The sequence below is a fragment of the Podarcis melisellensis genome (assembly GCF_964234715.1).
Source record: "Podarcis melisellensis genome assembly, chromosome: 18".
NCBI lineage: Eukaryota > Metazoa > Chordata > Lepidosauria > Squamata > Lacertidae > Podarcis > Podarcis melisellensis.
The window spans coordinates 8,432,675-8,451,552 of NC_138536.1; the positions used below are offsets into that span (position 1 = coordinate 8,432,675).

General features: G+C 45.9%; 1 protein-coding gene across 3 annotated transcripts in view; it reads left to right on the forward strand.

The window, feature by feature from the left end:
- Window positions 1–18,878, forward strand: part of KDM4B (lysine demethylase 4B) — a 167,052-nt gene that overhangs the window by 106,237 nt on the left and 41,937 nt on the right. For 2 of the 3 annotated variants that reach the window (XM_081895424.1, XM_081895425.1), the window contains exons 9-11: window positions 185–357; window positions 8,332–8,831; window positions 15,979–16,099. In XM_081895424.1, coding sequence (XP_081751550.1) covers window positions 185–357; window positions 8,332–8,831; window positions 15,979–16,099 — 794 coding nt within the window. Of the gene's footprint in view, window positions 1–184; window positions 358–8,331; window positions 8,832–11,972; window positions 12,566–15,978; window positions 16,100–18,878 lie in introns of those variants that run through there. The other variant, XM_081895426.1, reaches the window with a different exon arrangement.

Genomic DNA, 18,878 nt, shown 5'->3' on the forward strand with positions numbered 1-18,878 from the left:
TCATAAAGATATATGGATATATATGGATATATATCTATGGATAGATGATTATATAGAAATCATAAGGGTAAAATTCATCCAGGTGATCCTGCTACAAAATTGCTCCCAAGCAATTGCTTTCCTCCCTCTGCCAGAGCCTTTCCACTCATGAGGCATTGCCATTTCTTTCCCTTCCCAAATCCAGGGCTAACAGAAAACGAAGCCAATCCCGAAGGCATAAGACACAGGATCAAAAGTTGCTTGGGGATGCCATGGGGATGGAGACTGCCTTGGATGAGGTGAAGGTGAAGGAGGAGCAGAGGAGAGTCCCAAGTTTGGATGAAGAGGACAAAAACAAAGCCTTGGATGGCAAAGAGGGTAAGGCTTATTGGACATTATAGAACTCTATATCATGAGCATCTAAGCTCTCATTGAAAATGTTTCTTGCCCCTCTAGATCAGGCTTACATTTTAGCACTCACCTGCTAACCAGAGTCAACAAAGAATTGCCTGGTGGAGACAGGGACCGAGTGCTCTATCTCTCCCAGCGCAGAAATGTCATGAGCTGCTGGAAAAAGAGGCTTTGCTGTCTTTCTTCAGCAAGTGAGTAAATAGGACACTGGAGTTTTTGGAACACTTCATGAGCATGATGCCAACGGGCTTTGTAAGCAAGCCTTGACTATGTTTATGCCCTACTTTTCAGCCAAGATTGCCTCCCAAAGCAACTTTAAATTAAGTTCCATACAAAGATACAATATAATCAAGGATATGTTGGCGGGGGCAGGGGGGACCATTTCTTATGGCTCTTGGCAGTGGATCTCACAGTCCAGGTGCCAGACTCTTCCTCTAGAGAGAGATTGGTAGAAGGGGCCGCAAATGGACTCAGTGGCTCACTGATGGCAATGATCCCAACCCTCTCCCAGTGATCTAGAGCAGTGTTCCCCAACCTTGGGCCTCCAGCTGTTTTTGGACTACAACTCCCATCATCCCTCGCTAGCAAGACCAGTGGTCAAGGATGATGGGAATTGTAGTCCAAAACAGCTGGAGGCCCAAGGTTGGGGAACACTGATCTAGAGAATCTTCAAGATAGGACCATATGAAACCACCTTAAAACTGATTAAAACTGTTAGGGTACCTGACTGGGAATGGCTTTCAAGATCATTCCCAGCTTTACGACACAATATCCTGACTGTTTATGGGTGCAGGCAGCTTGAAGTGTTTCTGGTTGCCCTCTTCCTTTGTCCAGCAAGGGTACAAACCACAGAGCAGCTGGCTTAGCATTGTCCAAACCAGAATTCATGGGAGAAAGGAACCGCGAGTGTGGGTCTGGGTGTAATGCTAATCTCTGGGTTCATTTCCCCCTGGATTAAGTGGGGAGCAAGGAGGGTTTGCTTGAGCTGTGTGAACCAGCATACAGCTCGTGCACATCATGGTGAAAGCAAGCTGTTCTTTGCTGCTTCCCGATTTTGCCCAAATGCAGCCCTTCAGAATGACACCTTTGAGGCACAAGAGGGCAAAAGTGGGGCAATTTCTCCAGAATTCAGTTCTCAAATTCTCATTGGGCATTGTTGGTTCTTTTGGAGAGTACCATGGCTTCTTTGCCAGAATGAAATCTATGCTTGCTGAAATATATCATCATTTACTACAGCCATTAAGGATTCAGCCTAAAATAGCTTTCTTGACAGGCCTTGGAAGTTTCTTCAAAGCTGCTTAAGCTTTTCTAACAGACATACATTTTTCTTCAATACTTTGGAAAGGGTGGAATCTCTCATCTGTATGGCTGCTATACCTTTCATTAGAACAAGGGAGGCTTGTGGAAGATTCCGAGGGGCGCAGTGTAATCAGCAGCAGCATTTATTTGTTTGCTTATATATCCTGCTTCTCTGCGAACGGTACCCCGAGTGGCATGCAGCATAACCGCAAAACATATAATCAATAAGAAAGCACAACGCAATTTCTAAAAGCAATAATAAAGAGCATAATACAACCAACACTTAAAATCCCCCTTGCAAGCTTCCTACAGGTACCCGGTTGGCCATTGTGAGATTAGGATGCGGGACTAGATTCACCTTCGCTCTTCTCCAGCTTCAGGCCCCTTCTCATATTCTTATGTTCTAACATCAGCAATCCCTCAGCTTGTAATTCCACTGTGTGGAAATGTAAGAAATTTGACAGGCGGGTAAAAAACTAGGTGGTGAGAAATATATATGTTTGCAATTACTCTGATTGGTCATAAGGGAGCGTTAGTAACAGGTGAAAAATTCTTCATTTCCATTCTTAAATAAAATGGCAGGAGGCTATAGTTTGCTAACGGCTACTGGGAGCCGGGTGTCTGAGCAGGACTTCCAGTATCAAAGCAGTGTCACTTCTTTATCCTGCACAACCCTTTGCCATTTGTTATTTTTCTTTCATTTATTAAATTGGTATACCGCCCTTCACCCACAGATCTCAGGGCAGTTCACAACATAAAAACGGCTAGCAGAAATAGAATAAGCTAGTTTGCGGTGGGGGCGGGCTTCAAGTTGTAGAACTTAGATTTCTATCGCAAAGGCTCTGCTCCATTACTCCTCAGACTGTGGGTTGAGGGACATTAATGTGTTCTGAAAAACACATTTAATTAAAATTAAGTCTCCTGAGAACTCAGAGAAGAGGCTGCCTACTGCATCTCAACATGTTTCCCTGTTTTGCATTTCTTCTGTCCAGATAGCTTATGTTGAGTGGGGTTGGGGAGATAATTTTTTGATATGCCTTTATCAGAAGTGTTTGGATCATCCAGTCATTCATGACACAGCAGAATTACCTGTACTTAGGGGAGGTATGGTCATAAGCAGAGCAGGTGGGCTTCTCTGAGAATGGATAACTATTAACTCCGTAGGAACTCAAAAAGTTAACCCTCTCTGACTGCAAGAGGGAAGCGTGCCTTCAGTTTAATTTCAGAAAAGAAGTGTGCCTTTAGCAATCAGAGGTTTGGGGAATATTCCTCCTCTTTCACTCTTGCATGTGTGTAATGTGTTTGTGTTTAATAAAATACTGATTTTTTAGCTTCTTTGGGCACTATTTGAAATGAAAAGGCAGGGTAAAAAAATTGTTTGCAAACATTGCACTGTACAACCCTGATTTAATTGGGATCTGCCCATGTTTCTTTTTTCAGTAGTTTGATTCTGCAATAATTCTGTGCAGGAAAGCCAGGAATACAATACACTGCTCCCAGTCCTTGTCGCTCCTAGATTTTGTGGGACCCATTTGTTTTACTCCTTAGGCAAGGAGCCACTGGTGTGCGGCAAAGGAGTTGCACAACCAGAGCAAGTGACTCCCTGCCGCTCCATCTTGAAAGAGCCAACAGCACATTGAGCAGGACGTGCTTGGCTTCTGTACGAGCCCCAACAGTTACAGCATGGAATAAATGGCCTGAAAAATGCCGATGTCTCCTGGGGGGATGAGAGATAAGTGGCACAGGCAGAGCTGAGGAGCCTTGAGAAGAGAAGAGGGGAAGATGAATTGCTGTGTTCAAGATGAACAGCTTTTAAATTGGAGCTGAGCCCCGCTACTGGCAACTGCTTAACTGCCTGCATCGGTGGGATGGAGACTTTTCTTCCAGCCCTGTTACTGAAATTCTGACTTTGTGGCTGAGTAGCTTTTGATGCTGCTTCTAGGATGTTGCTGTTATCAGCCTGGACTTACTTATTTTCAGTTGAAACCTTAGGAAGCAGTGCTTGTTTATTGTGAGCTCTGGAGTAGAGAGCCAGCCTTTTCTTCAGGCTCCCACTTAGACCTTATAAGTAAATGTACAAAAAAACAGCAACCCTAAATTGTGTGAAGGAAATAAGTGTCAAGCAATTCATCTGTGAGTAGCGTCAGACAACTGCAGAGTATTTTTATGGCCCTCAAATACAGTTCTCATTCATGGAGATGATTGCGTGTACAGTTGCCAGTCAATGAAATGTACAAAAATTAAGTGATGTGAATCCGCCCTTGGAAAAGAGTTAGGAGTGCAGACTCCTCTCCAAAACCTGCCTATGAACTGTTTCTTCTGTGAATCGTTACATCTGCATCTCTTCATAATTAGGGCAGATTCCCCTCTAGAAACAGAAAAAAGGAGACCTTGTGGATTCAGACCAAAGGCTCATCTCGTTGTCCAGCATCTTGTTCCCCACAATGGCCCACTAGATGTTTCCAGAAAGCCCGTAAGCAGAACACAAAGGCAAATTGTCTTCATGGGCCTGTTGCTGCTCTCAGCAGCTGGTATTCAGTGACATAATTGCGTCTGAACCTGAAGGGTGTATATAAGCATCTCAGAGAGTAACACTTTGCTGTTGGCTAGATTGATTTAAGCTCTTCTGAGAGGGTAATGGACTCTGGCACGTGGAGCATGTGGCAATGGTACAGCATACTCCTGAAGAACAACCTGACATGGGTCTGGCCTCAGGCAGCAGGCCTCTTTAAGGAAAAATACTGATCACCATCACCATACCTGTTAAGTGCCGAAAGACAGGAAGCATTGGACAAAGAACCCCAATAAAAGGGCCAGCCCTCGACTCCTCCCCATCTTGCCTGCCCGGTGATTTTAGAATGTGGATTTTAGAAGGATCAGAATTGTTCCTTTGCTGAAGCAAGGTGTACCCCCCACACCGCCCATTAGCTGAGAATGCACCTTGATCCAGCAGAGGAGCAATCAGCTGGCGGACCATGCCTTGCTCAGGGAAGGGGACTGGTTCCCATTCAGCTCTTCCCCATCCCTCCTCTTTGAAGCCACCTTGCCCTGCTCCTTTCAACCTCTTCAGCAGAGGTTGAAAGCAGCAGCTCAAGGCTGCTTGCAAAGAGCTTTGCAAGCCCCCCTGCTGCTGCTGCTTTCATCCTACCAAATCAACTGTGAGGAAAGGTTACAGCATTTGGGGGGCTTTATAGTTTAGAGGGGAAAGTGTGTAAATGGAGACAAGATAGAGGTGTATAAAATTATGCATGGCATGGAGAAAACGGATAGAGGAATGTTTTCTCCCTCTCACGACGCCAGAACTGGTAGGCATCCCATGAAGCCAGAAGTTGGAAGATTCAGGACAAATTACATTTTTCACACAATGTGTAGTTGAACTATGGAATTCGTCAGCGAGGGCCACAAAAGTGGATGGCTTTAAAAGAGAATTAGATCCACAGAGGATAAGGCTTCTGAGTGCCAGATGTTGAGATCACTAGTGGGGAGAGTGCCAGTGTGTTCAGGGGTAACCGACCTGTTAATCACGTGATGTCATAATGACATCAGATAATTCCCAAAAGTTGGCTTGCCAGAGGTATTGGGGAGATAAAAGGTCTTGTCCACCAGGTCAAAAAGCTTCCGCACCCCTGCTCTGAAATAGTTCCACTTGCCACCGACTTCTGCCAAAGCCACCTGTTTAGAAGTCAGTGAAGGACAGTGCATTGTAATCGCAGGAAGGGGGCAGCTTCCACCCCCCTACCCAACACGGAGTGTAAATGCAATCTTACATTTTGTGGCCAGGGAGAGATCCAATTTGACTTCTCATTTGATGCATTCATTTCTCTAAGGAAATTCTAAATTCCTTTCATGCAGTGCCTCAAAACCAGCTTTATCTTGAAGCATTGTTTACAGAAATGCACCCCTGACTATTTTTGGCTAGATCTCATTAACTTTTCTTTATTTTATTTTTAAATAAATTGGTGTAAATAAGGCTCTTGGAATAACCGGCTTCTGGGAAATGTTGTGACACAGACTTCTGCCAGCAATAGGCTTCTGCAGGGGGAGTCTTAACAACTTCATCTCGCTCCGAGCTTACTCATTTCGTAGAGCCCCATGCTGTGCTTTGGCTTAGCTGATCCCCCTCCCCGGGCTTTGCAATGTGTTAAGCCCTGGCCTATAGCCTTTGCTGGGCTTTAATGTCAGCATCTCAAGATTGGGAGGCGAGCTGTTAAATCTTCCTGATGGTGGTTACAGTTCCCCATTTCTCTTTGCCTTCCATCTCACTCCCCTTTGAGTATCCTATTTGTAAAGGAGAGTGACCTTTTATAGTTGTCCAGACATCTTGTAGGTGAAAAACAATCTCTCAAGAATCAAATTGTGTGTGTGTGTGTGTGTGTGTGTGTGCACGCGCGCTGAAGGGGTTGGCGCTTTCTCAGTGGAACATCTATTATTTACTGTCCCTTGAATGGACTTGATAACTTTATTCATGAAGCTACTGGGGGAGGGGGAATAAAGTTCCATTAATTCACTACAAATGCAATAAAGGCAGCTGCCATCATGACCCACTGGAAGGCTGGCAGAAATTTCAATTTGGGGGTGCAAATACTCGGAAAACAAAGTGGCAGTCGGGGGTGGGGAGTTCTCTTTTGTTTTATGGGTGGCCCTCTGTCTAGATGGGAAAATACTGAGGCATCTATCTGCCTAGTGAGTCTGCGTGCGATCTCAAAAGTGCACTCGTGAGTTGACAGTGGGGAGATAAAATGGATGGTGGTGGCTTCTGAGCAGGGTGGGGGCACTGGGTAGGAAAGAGATGAGAAGAGAGAATTGGGAGAAAAAGAAAAAAAACGCATCACCGGCATTTTGTGATAGACCCCAGTTCAATGCCTGGCTTGATTCATGTCCTACGTTGCTGCCGCTGCTTTCGGAGACCTTGCAGGAGAAGCTGTTTGGCAGAGAAGTGATTTAGGGGTCTCTGTTCAATGCCTCATTTCCCAAGTTTTGTTGACTGCCCAGCGTGTAATGGCAGGGCTTATGTGTATGGAATGAACTTAAACCGAGTGTCTGACTGCTGGGCTTAAAGGCATCGGGGAGCCAAGACTCATCTTTTGCCACAAAAGGAGCTCTTGCCTGTTCTTAGATCTTTTTTAGAGTAGTAGAAGAAACTGAACCCCAGCAATCTGGAAACCACACAGGTTAATGTTGTTTTTTTTAAAAAAAAATAAAAATAAAAGATGGACTATGTTGAGTTTTATAACTTCTTCTTGGTCACTTCTGAGGCTTTGTTCACTCTTCATTCTCTCCGGCCTGACAATGAGCCTTCTACTTTCTCATCACTCACTTAGGCCGTGTTTGCATTAACGGTTACTTCAGTTTGTGCCATCCCTTAATTCACATTAACTCCTGTTCTCTTCACACTGAGAGAGGAGATGAAAGTCATTGCAGGCTTTCGTTTAAAACCTGCCTGTGTTCTTGAATCATTTGTACTGGAAGCACGTCTTCACATGACTTCACTGAATGCCACCCGTCTTGGGAACAGGTGAGGGATGTATTCTTCTACACAAGGAGGGTGTTGGTAGCACAGAGATGGAATTAAGAGTTTTAGCAGAAGCTCTGCTTTGTCTCCCTGCACCATCAGAGACTTCAGGAAAGAGGGTGATTTGGTGTTTTATATAAAATCCGGAGAATCTCAGCATTTTTGAAGGCATTTTTGACTGGTGTTGTATTTGTGGAACTTTAGCCCCAGAGAGATATGACCAATTCTGCCCTGTTTTTCATTTAGATGCCAGGTTAAGACTTCCTGGGCCAGGTTCAGCTAAGTCCCCCCCCCCAAATCTCCCCAAATCTACTTGGGAGAACCCCCAGAACAGCACCTTGAGAAAGGAGATATTGTTCTGTCTGCCAAGCAGAAATGCTTGCACTGGTGAAACAAATCTTCTTAGTGTGGCATGGAATTCCATCCCCGGTGTTTGCCACAGAGGTGGTTGATTTTAATTTTTGGTAGATTAAATGGGTTCTGTTTTGCTGGTATGCTTTAGTGGGGTTGTAATCCACCCTGAAATCAATTGTTGTGCAATATTATTATCAATTTTCCAATTAAGCACCAGCAGCATGCTGATTTTTTAGCCCTTAAGGTTAGGTGACATGGGTCTAGGTCTTAAAGCTGAGTATTTAAGATTAAATACTGGTTAGGGAATGTCTGGTGATAATGAATTGTGAATCTAAGGCAGGGATCCTTCTGTACAGACTTTCTTGGGTGTTAAGATCAGCAGAAGTCCATTTGGGTAGTTTTGCTGCCCTTGGAAGTACAGGTGAAAGTGGCCTGGAAGAGGGAATTCTCTGTGGTAGTCCCTATGTTGTAGGATTCCTTCACTGCAGAGGTGTGTCTGATGATTTAAATGTACAGCTTTGGGCAAATGCTACACCCTGGTCTTTGACTCCTGAAATGTGTGTGTTCAGGACCCTCCCTATTCCTGTGGCTGTAACTTCTTGTAAATGTTTTAAATTATGAATTCTAAATCATCGTAACCTGGCATGGGAGCTGCTAGTGAAGGGCAGGTAATAATTACAGTTATGGGGTGAAAGGGATAATTTAATGTGAGGCTTTGTTGTTGTGAGTTTGGCAGTAGCCTTGTTGGAACTGATCATCTCCTTTTGTCAAAACAGGTGAATGCAAGCCGAAGACCCGAATCCCAAAAGTAAAAGGAGAAAGGAAGAAGAAGCAGCAGCAGCACCCCCACCCCTTGCCCCAGCCACCTCAGCTCCCGCTGCAACAACGTCTGCCTCCACTGTTACTCCCACAGCCACCTTTGCTGAAGCAGCGGGAGGGGCAGCATCAGGTCCGTTCGGAGAAGGGGGGCCCTGAAGCCCAGTCGCCCAAGTCTGCATCAGTGGAAGAAAGCATCCCCCCAATGCCTGCCCTCGATGCCCTGCCCTCCGAAGCTCCTGGTGAGGAGGAAGGGTTGAAGCCACGCCGCATTATCCCAATGCTCTTTGTGGTTCCACGGCCCAAAAAGACATCTTCAGAAAAGAAGCATGCCTTGTCCCAAGACGTTCTTGAGAGGTTTGCCACGCAAGAGCAGATGGCCCCCTTGGATCTTGGGGTGAAAGATGAGAGCGGCGAGGGAGAAAACGCAGATGTGCCTGCTGAGCCTAGTAAATTGCAGGTAGTGTTGAGTGTGGTGGGGTCTGCGTAATGAACGTCTCGTGGTTAAGCAGCCAGGTCAGGGTATAGCAAGTTTCCCTAGGTCCTCATTTGAAATTCCTTGCGCCTCCAAACATAGTGGACAAGGAAGCAGAAGCAGCCACCACATTCCAAACCAATCCTTGAAAAGTTGCATAGAGGCCGCTGCACCATAAACTCCTCCATTTCCCTATATGCCGTGTTCCATGTCCACGCTGGACAGCCTCCCTCTGATGACACACAGTGAAAGGCTTACATTTCAGAGCCCCTGAAATCTTTTGGGCAGCCACTATTTTCTGGGCCTCAAACACAGTGGCCTCCACTGTTTAACGTTGACTCTGGTTTCTTGTAAGAACTGGAAGTTCTATGAGTGACAGTGCTGTGGGCTTCTAGTCTGTTTATAGGATGTTTCAGGGGGCTGGTTTCCTTTCTTCCTGGTGTGTCATTGTTCTTCCTTCTGCTCCCTTCTCTGCTCATGTCACTCTGTCTTCCCTGCCCAGAGAGATGTAGAATAGGTTTAGCCAATATTGGTTGAACTGTCAGTCCCTAGTAGGGGTGACATGAAGGGATTCAGAGTGTTGACATGCTGCTTCCAGTATCGCCTGGGCTAGCACTCAGGTTGCATCCAAAGAAGTGCCGGACAAACCCATCCTTCCACAAAGCACTCCTTTTTTAACAAAAGAGGATTGATGCAGTGCTTGGTAATCCATGCTACTATCACTGCCAGTGCACTGTAGAAGCTAATGGTGCAGTTGTGCCTGCTGTGGATCAGTTGTGTGTCCTGTGTGTAATCAGCTTGTAGACCTGTGCTGGTGTGAGCAGAGTCCCAAGTCCAGGCTTCAAGATCTCTCTTTTCCCCTGCTCCAATCCCCCACATCCAGGATGATGAGACTTCTGTTGCCTGGTGCACAAGGCTGCTCTTCCCAAACAAATCCGGCAAAGATAAATGTTTTTGGCAAAAGCCTCCGCTGCCTTATAGCATTCTTCCCCCCCCCCCCTTTTTTAAAGACAAATACAAATCCAACGCCTCCTTTGCAGCTCTGCAAGATAGGTCACTATTGGTTCCATTTCACTGGTGGGGAACAGAGTGCTTGTGTCTTCACAGTCAGTGCATAACAGAGGACAGACCTGAGCCCAGGGAGAAGCCAAGCCTCCTTGTCACTGGAACAACATGGGTTCTCTGATGAGATTGCCTTTTTGGATCATAACTTAGTCTTCTGATTGAAGATGCAGCATTGATAATCTGTTGGTGCTTGGATTGTTTGTGAACACCATGTGCTTAGCTTGCCAGGCCGGGAAGATGATGACAGGAATGGCTTAGTGCTTGCCCATCCCCAAACACCTGATTATTTCTCAGAGACATTAATGCTGCTTTCCCCCTCAGATGAATCCGAACATGAAATAACCTCAACTGTGAGGACTAAGAATCACTCCCCCAGGTGACAAGGCAGGGAAACTTAGTTGACCCTCATCCTTTCAGGCCATCTAGGTATTGGCAGGCTAGTACAAACATTTTTGGGCTTGCTTGCAAGGCTTGCTTTTTAGCACTGTTCTTTTTAGCTCTTGAGCACATCACATCCCTTCTGTTTTTTTTGTTTGTTTTTTTGCTATCTTGTGCTCCAGCAAAAGGAATGATCCCTGCCTCAGCCAGATAATTTACACACACAGTTCAAAAAGTTGGACTGAGGGGAGGGACTTGATGCTTAGAAATTAAATGATGGCAAATAGGAAGTTTGCTGTATCTATTTTTTCAGCCACACATGTGGTCTGTGTGCATTTGCACATAGTGAGAGAACAAAAAGGGCACCTTGTGGGCTTGTAGTCTGCAGTGTCCTGACAGAACTGCCCTGTTGTAGCATTTTCTCATGGTTTGTGTGTTACCCGGAGAGGAATTATACCAATTTTGAAACAGTGCTTTGAATCAAGTTCATCAGATTTTAATGTTCAGTGCCTACCCTCACTTTAAAAGGAGTTTGGGGTTTTGTATACTTAGTCAATCTGTCTACCCTTCTGTAAATCACCTAGTAGCTTTGTAAGTCTTGTGTTTTTGGAATTCCTTTTAAATTGGGCAGGCATTGAGTAGAGGTTTGACCTAGAGTTTGACTCTTGCCAAGTGGGAATTCCCCCAGTGATATCTCAGAATGCGGTATTGGAATTGGTGGCTACAGACAGTTCATCTGAAAGTGCAATGTGATCTTGTCAGGCTTATAGGAGTTTGAAATGGCTTCTTGTTGAGACAAAGCCCCATCAGCTCACTGGGCAGACTCTTCTTTCTGTGTGCTTCTCATCTGACTCTGTCTTTGACCTGTTGTGTTTGGCCGGTGATATCACCTTCTTCTTCAGCCTTTAAGTGGCTCACTCAGTTGGCCTGCAAACTTTTTATTTATTTTATTACATGTATATTGCATCTTTCTTCCAAGGAGCTCAAGGTGGCATACATGGTTTTTCCTCTCCCATTTTATCCTCACAGCAGCCCTGTGAGGTAGGTTCAGCTAAGAGACCATGACTGGCCCAAAGTCACCCACAGAGCTTCACAACTTGAGGGGGGACTAGAATCCCAGGTCTTAGTCCAGTACGCTAACCACTACTCCACACTGGCTCTTCACATGACCACCACCCCTGCCTCACCCACCCCACATGCACCCATTATATTTCTCTCCAAGCAGAGAGATTTGCTTAATGACTCTGTCATTTATGTTAATGTTATATACTTTATATCATTTTGTTCCCTGAGTATAATATTTCCTCAGGGCCCAAGAGGAGTGACCTTAATAAGGGAGCCCTTGATAGGGAAGAATTTGTGCTTATAAGCAAAGAATCACTGTACCATTGTTGAAGTGAGATAAACTTGAAGTAAATCAGGCAGATCTCCAAAGCCCAAGAAATTTGGGGTGCTCTTGTTGTGTGTTGTCTGTTTCTCTGTCGAATTGTTTGTCTGTGTCGAATTGTGTGCCCTTTCGAACGCTGCATTCCTCCCTCAGCCCCTGGAATGTGAACAGGGTTGCCCAGATGAGTGTGGTGCAGTGTAAACTGAGTGGTTCAGGATGTATTATTATTTTTTTCTAATGTGGGGAGGAGGCCATTGCACATTCCAGTGTAAGTAATGCACCTTCACCTGTTGCAGGCAGTCCTACGCTCGGATGATATCACCTTGTGGAGGATCCCTAGAAGGGAGAGGCGGGAGTTGTTCAAGCGAGTTAGCGGCAAGCCAGCGAGATACGCTGCAGCTTTGTTCACCCGTATGGTCCCCCCGGATGAGCTGCGGAGGTGGCGAAGCACTGTTAGCTATCGCGGGGGCAGAGGGAAGCGCGCTCTGCCACACAACGTGGTTGCCCGCTTGAGGCGCCTTTTGTACAAGCAGTACTCGGACATAGTGGCGGCTGACTGGAGAAAAATCCGGTTGAAAATCAACAAGATCCTTTGGGCTTAACGGGGCCGCCTCTGGGTGCCTCTGCCCAGTCCTGAGTGGCGCTGGAATGCACTTGGCTCTTCATGGGAGTTCTCCATGGCTGGCTGCGCCAGACGCCTCCAAGAAATCAGACTGTGCTGCAACGTGTTAAGTGCCTGGTGCCAAAGCAGAACTCTTGTTTGCCCGTGTTTGTGCTGCTGGCCAGCGCATGGGCGGAGCGGGTGCAATGTTCTACACTGTCTGGCTGTGAAGTGCCTGTGGCGTGTAGCCTGGCAATAAATGGTGGAAGTGTTGCTGTTTTCATTTTCTTTCTTTCCTTGTGGTCTCTTTTGTCCCCCTTTGAGTTTTTAGGCTGGTATTCCGTGTCTGTTTGATGTAAGACCATCTGACTGAGCATTAGAAACAAATGGAACCTATGCTTGGCAGCCCCAGGTGGTGATGGAGGGCAGCACTTCCGATGTGGCAGGAGGGCCTGTGAACATACGGTTTTCCCTGGCATAAATACCCCATTGCTCTTTAAAGATGGGCATTTTTTCACTGTCGAGTTTCTATCCCTTATTGGCCCATGCAGCTTTCCACTTTTTGCGCATGCTGGTGTCACAGGATTTCCTTAAAATTGCACAAGAAGAAGAAGAAGAAGAAGAAGAAGAAGAAGAAGAAGAAGAATGCATTAGTAGTATTATAAGAAGCTGGGGACAGCTAGGAGCAGAATAGGGGGGTGAGGGGGAAGTTTGGGCCCTGAATGAAATACACTTTGAAGGCTGCAATTATATTTTTTGGTTGATAGTGGAAGCAGGCTGAAAAAGTGTCAGCTATCATAGAATAAGTTCCCCCATAGCCAAGAGCAGGGCTGCCATCTCAGGGGAGCATAGAGCTTGCAGTTCCACAGAGAAACAACATGTGGCTGAACTACTTGGGAACTCCTTGCTGACAGACGTCGTTACTTCAGGGCAATGTCCCCAAAAAGGTAGAACGAGAAGTGTATTCCAGAAGAGCTCTTCCTCTCTGCTGCCAAGTGGTGAAGTGTTTTTATAAAAATGTGTAAGTAGGAAATAACTGCAGGGCTGTCTTAGTTTGTAGTGAGTCCCCCCCCCCCCAGAACCCAGAGCAGCAAATACTGAACCTCCTCCTGCAGTTCCCCTTCGTACACTGTCCCAATTCTCAGAAGCAGAGAGCAAAGGTGTTTGGATTTTCTCCCCAGCCAAGACATAAGAGCAGCACAGTTGTGTCTGAGCTGTATTGCTTCAGACTGCTCATGTGACTGAACCTTTGTAGGCATGTGGAGGCACACACAGGCGTGCGCGCACACTGAGGAAACTAAAGGACACGACCGACTGAGCCATTACTTTCCACAGGTCTTTGTCCCATGGAACAAGTCCCCAGTCCGGGTCGTAAAAGTGTATATTTTCTCCTTTCCACTCACCCATGGATATTGGCATTGAGAATAAAAATAGCACAATTAATTCTAGATAGATTACCTCTGAGTTTTGTTTTGGCATAAAAAGTTGTGATTGGAAGGCCCTTCTCTGGCACTGTATACTCAGTCAGCATTCCACGAACCTTACCTTAGCACAGTCCCTGACACTTTTTTTTTTTTAAAAAGTAAATTGATTTCTGGGTAAAAATGAAAAGCCCCCTCAGTGGTGCACAAAGAATGTAGATGAAGAAAAGGGCCCTGACTCTTCTCCACTGCAGAACTGAGAATTACTGAAACACACTGATTTCCTTGGAGTGCCTATACTGAGTCACCATCGCTAGGCAACCCTTTCTCTGACAGAGCGTTTCTAGCACAATTGGCTTTGCGGGCTTTAAAATTCAGATGGGTGTGTGTGTGCATATATGCCAGCAGGTAGGTGTGGCAATTGTGTGCATTCATTGGTTTTGCTATGAAAGCTACTAGGAGTTTGAACACAACGCATGAGGAAGGAGAAACAAGCCGGTGCCTCAACTGGGGACATGAAGTCTGCCTGGTAAATGAAAAGCTTATGTCAGTAAGAACTGTTCAGTTATGGTTCTCCCAGCTCTGTGCATCGTTTAATCCAGCCTTCCTGCGCAGGCGCAGGCTACGCTATCACGGGAGTGGAGGTGGCCAGCTCCTGGATGCCCATGAGTCACCATGTTCTCCAGAATGCAGCCCAAGAGTCTGAATGTGTATCTTGCAACATTAGCAGAGCTCCTTGTCAATCAGTATAGTGAAGTGTTCACCATCTGGACCATTCATTAGAAGGAGGGCTGTGGCTGCCCGGTGTAGAACAACTGCTTTGTATGCCAAAGTCCTCAGACCCAATTGCTGGCATCACCTGGTAAATCTGGGAAAGACCCCTGTAAGGAACCCTGAGTTATCACTGTCAATACTGAGCAAGGCTGCCCCCCAGTCTGCCTTGATCTAGGGCTGCCCCCCTTGATCTGCCTTGATATGAGTTCCTTTTTAAATCGACCCTCTTTTATTTTATTTTTTAGAACCAGGATGACTGGACTCATACTTTATCTTGGGAGAAAGGACCATAGCTCAGATCTGGTAGACTAAGGTCTCAGATTTTGTCCCCAGCATCTCCAGATAGGAATGGGACTCCCATCTGAAACCCCAGGGGGCTGCTGCCAGTCAGCTTATAGACAACACTTAGTTTGGTGGACCAATGAAGCTATGACTGTTAAAGTGGCACGAGAGTGCTTCAGATCTATGGCATGGATGTGACCCTTGCCTGTGTGCAATCCCTTCCCTGTCTCTAGAAGGTTGGCGAAAGTTAAAATAAAATACTGTCTTAAAATCAACACAAAATGGGTGATATCTTGTGTTAGTCATAACTGAGTATGGTTTAATTTGATTGCCCATTTTAAAAAAAAATCTTTGCAATAAAATGTGACTTGTTAAACCGAAACACCCAGATTATAAAAACCACAAGTGTTCTAAAAAAACCTGGTTTTAATAGAAAGATATTCATTTGGGGATGAAAAGACTACAAGACTTGTGCCAGACGAGCCTGTTTCACAAGTGGAGTGTCACTATTGAGAAAGCCCTCTCTTTAGTAGCTCTTTGAATAGAGTGCCTCTGCCACATGCTTATCCAGTCCTGCTTTTAAAAGCCTCTTTTAGAAAAGAAAATTTTTCAACACCCCCCCCCATTAGCTGTTTTCATTGCCCAAATGCTGTCTCTAATGTCATTAAAAAGGTCTTCAGAACTTTCAGGCTGGAGTATCCATATAGAAAATAACCGTAACCCTTCTCAAAGGTACATGTGTTACATGCTCTTGCAATCCTGTGCAAGGGGAGGGATTTGCTGTAGAATTCAGGGCCTTGAGGGCTTCTGCTTTGATTAGATTGAGGTTTCTAGCCCTTGTGGTGACGGAGAAAGGCTTGAAAGCGTATGTACAATGCAGAAGAGTCCTTTCAGTGACTTCTGTGGTTCTATAATCCTCATTCATGGCAGAAGCAGGCTGGGTTAAGCAAAATTGCTAGACACTGCGTTCACTTTCAGAGTTTACATTGCTCTGTTGTGGAATTTGGGCTTTAGTAGCATAAGGGGATGCACAGCTCTGACTATGCTCCCCCCCCTCAACTCGCAGGACTTTACTGACCTGGTATCACCACAGGGCCAAGGGTAGCGATGACCTGCCTTGAAGCTTTTCACTGTAACATGCGCCTTGCTTCCACCATCCTGAGTTAGCTGACATATATTGAAATAATACGGTTGTATTGTTTTCTCGTTGTTCCCCCCCGCCAGACAACTTCTACTTTCTCTAAACTGAAGATGGAGATTAAGAAAAGTCGCCGGCACCCACTAGGCAAGCCACCCACACGCTCCCCACTTTCTGTGGTGAAACAGGAAGCTTCAAGTGATGAGGGTAAGTATACAGGTTCTTCCAAGCACCTTCCAGCTATGCTGTCCAACCCTCCCCATCTTTCCTGGTGGAAATATTCCCAGGTAGGTGGAGGTAGGGGTGTGTGTGTGTGTCTTCACCTGCCTCTCGCTCTCTACAGATAGTTATAGTATTGTTCCTCTCAGCCAGTGGATCCCCACCTGGGTATCCAAACTTGCAGCATATGGCAGCAGCCCAAAGGTCTTTCACTTAACCTGCAACCTTTTAACTGCAGGCGCCCGGGATTGAACTTGAGACCTTGTGCATACAAACCTGTTGAGTGAGGAAGGACATATTAGTTGCTCTTTATTAAGTCTTCATCTGTACATCTCTATAAGGCCACCAGAATGATATTTTCATTCATTCATTCATTCAGTTATTCTATCCCATCTTTTTCTCCAAGGCGATGTATACACTTCTCCCCTTCCCCACAACAACCCTGTGAGGTAGGTTAGGCTGAGAATTGTGACTGGCCCAAGGTCACACCCCGTGAGCCAAGTGGGGATTTGAACTCTTGTCTTCCAGGTCCTAGGCCAGTACTCTTAACCACTACACCATGCTGACGCTCTCAATTTCCCCCTCGCCTGTCTGGTTGCTTGCTGACTGAGGAACCAGTACCTCTTCCCCATATGCACCAAGATAGACCCTACAATCCTGTACCACCTCCACCAGAGGTTTGGAGGGTGATAGCACAAGAATGGGCCTTTTCAGTGGTGGCTCCCTGTTTGTGGAATGCTTTCCGCAGGGAGGCTCACCTGGTAACCACTGTATTATATGTATTTAGTTGCCAGGCAGAAATGTTCCTCTATAATTCCTCTATAATTTTGCCTCTTAACTACCTGTGGCCTTTTCGAGTGGGTGAGATTTATTAATTTCCCATACCCCCTTGATTTTAATGTATCTATGTGGATTTGTTTCAAGTTTGTTTGGTTGATTGCTCGTAAGTTGCTGTGAGGTGCCTTGGACAAGAAAAATTGACCAACCAATTTAATTAGCAATAGTAAATCATAATATCCAACCAAGTCATCTGTATCTTTCAAAACCTCACATGCCATAAGGAATCTGTGAATCCACCAGGTGCCATAGCATTTCAGGAGTTTTATCTGCCAATACAGGCCAGTGGCTTCCTTTTTAGAATTTGGGCATCAGAAAGGAACAACTTTGTAGCTCCTGACACTGGGATGTGGCACATTCCAGTAGCAGGCAGGGCAAAGCACAAATGCCTCTTAGCACATGATCAGACACACAGTTGTGCATACATGGACACACACCTGGCGTGGACTGCGGAAAGTGCTCAGGAGCCAGAGGTCCCCCTTCCCTATGACTATACAAATGGGCAATGCTGTGCCATTGTTATCCTATGTCCAGACTGATGGTTCAAGTCTTCTTCGAAACAAAATGTCGTCCTGTCGTCCCCCCCCCCCCCCGGTGAAGAGGATTATCCTCAAGTGCTTGAATCTGCAAGGCTGTGCTAATCAGATTTGTAACTGCCACAGTGCATGGGAGAGATTCCTCCAGTCTCGTGCCAAGGGACAGGGTGTTGATGGAGTTCTGCAAAACTTTTTCCGTTTGCCTGTTTCTGTTCTCTTCCCTCATCATTTCCCCTTAGGGGAGTTCGGGCAGAAAAAATACACACATTTAAGTTGCAGGTGCAGTTTCAACAGGTGAGCAGTGCAGCTGTAACATTTTTGTTCCAGACAGGGGAGGGTAGTCATACATTACTGATAGATTCCTCTGAAAGGAGGAACTTCCACTGGAAGTTCTTCCATCCCATTAGGATGGCACAAGGCCTACATGCCACATTCTGCTGGTGGAGGTCATGATCTAGGTCCTGATGCACGACCAGCTGCAGATGCCTTGTTTCCCTGAGGCACAGTCCAGGGAAAGGCAGGAAACCCCATCTCCTCTTTTAGGTAGAGTTTGGGCCCTACTCTGTCACCAGGACTGTCAAGCAAAGAGAGGAATACTTCCTTTCTCCCCTCTCCCTTCCCCACAGGCACAGCTCCTAAACTAGTTCTGGATTGGGGACAATCCATGCTTAGATGTTGCCTTTTCTGCAGAAGTTGCACCCTGGGATGGCTGCAGCTATGAACATCTAGTTCAATGATATCCTCATTCACTGTAGAAAAGTGGAACACTGGAACACTCATGGCAAAAGTTTTGCAGTGGGTGGCACGTATGCTGTGCACCCCAGAGAATTGGTTCTCTCTGCTGGGGAGAGTAGGGTGGTGGTATTTGACTCTCAGCCAGTGCTATTTGGGCCTGGAGATACTCCATACCTGCTAAGGAAAAGTTAGCATATCTGAAAGTATTCACTGTTTGCTGATGTGCTAGGTCCTGAAACTGGGAAGTCTCTCCTGCACAGGATTGCAAGCTACAAAGCAGAATTGCATTGATTTTTCTATTGCAAGAGAGTAGGACCAGCACATTTGAGCATACCTTCCATACATTGTGAAAAAGGAACTTATCACATTAAGCCCATCGCGAGACACAGAAGAGATACTTTGGTTAGCCACTTTAAGTTACTACATGTGCATACTTCCTTTCTCTTCTTACCCCTTGTCCTTCTCTCAGATGCGTCCCTCTGGATTTTTCTTCATTCCCTCGTTCTTCTAGATTACACCCATTGCAAGCCCCTTCCAGCTTCCTCGTATTTTATTCCCCTGCCCTCCACTTCTCTTAGGCCTATCCTTCTCCTGGGCTGTTTGAATTGCCCTAGCTCTCTTTAAATCCTAAGCAGCTGAACTTCTGGCAGGCTGCAGCC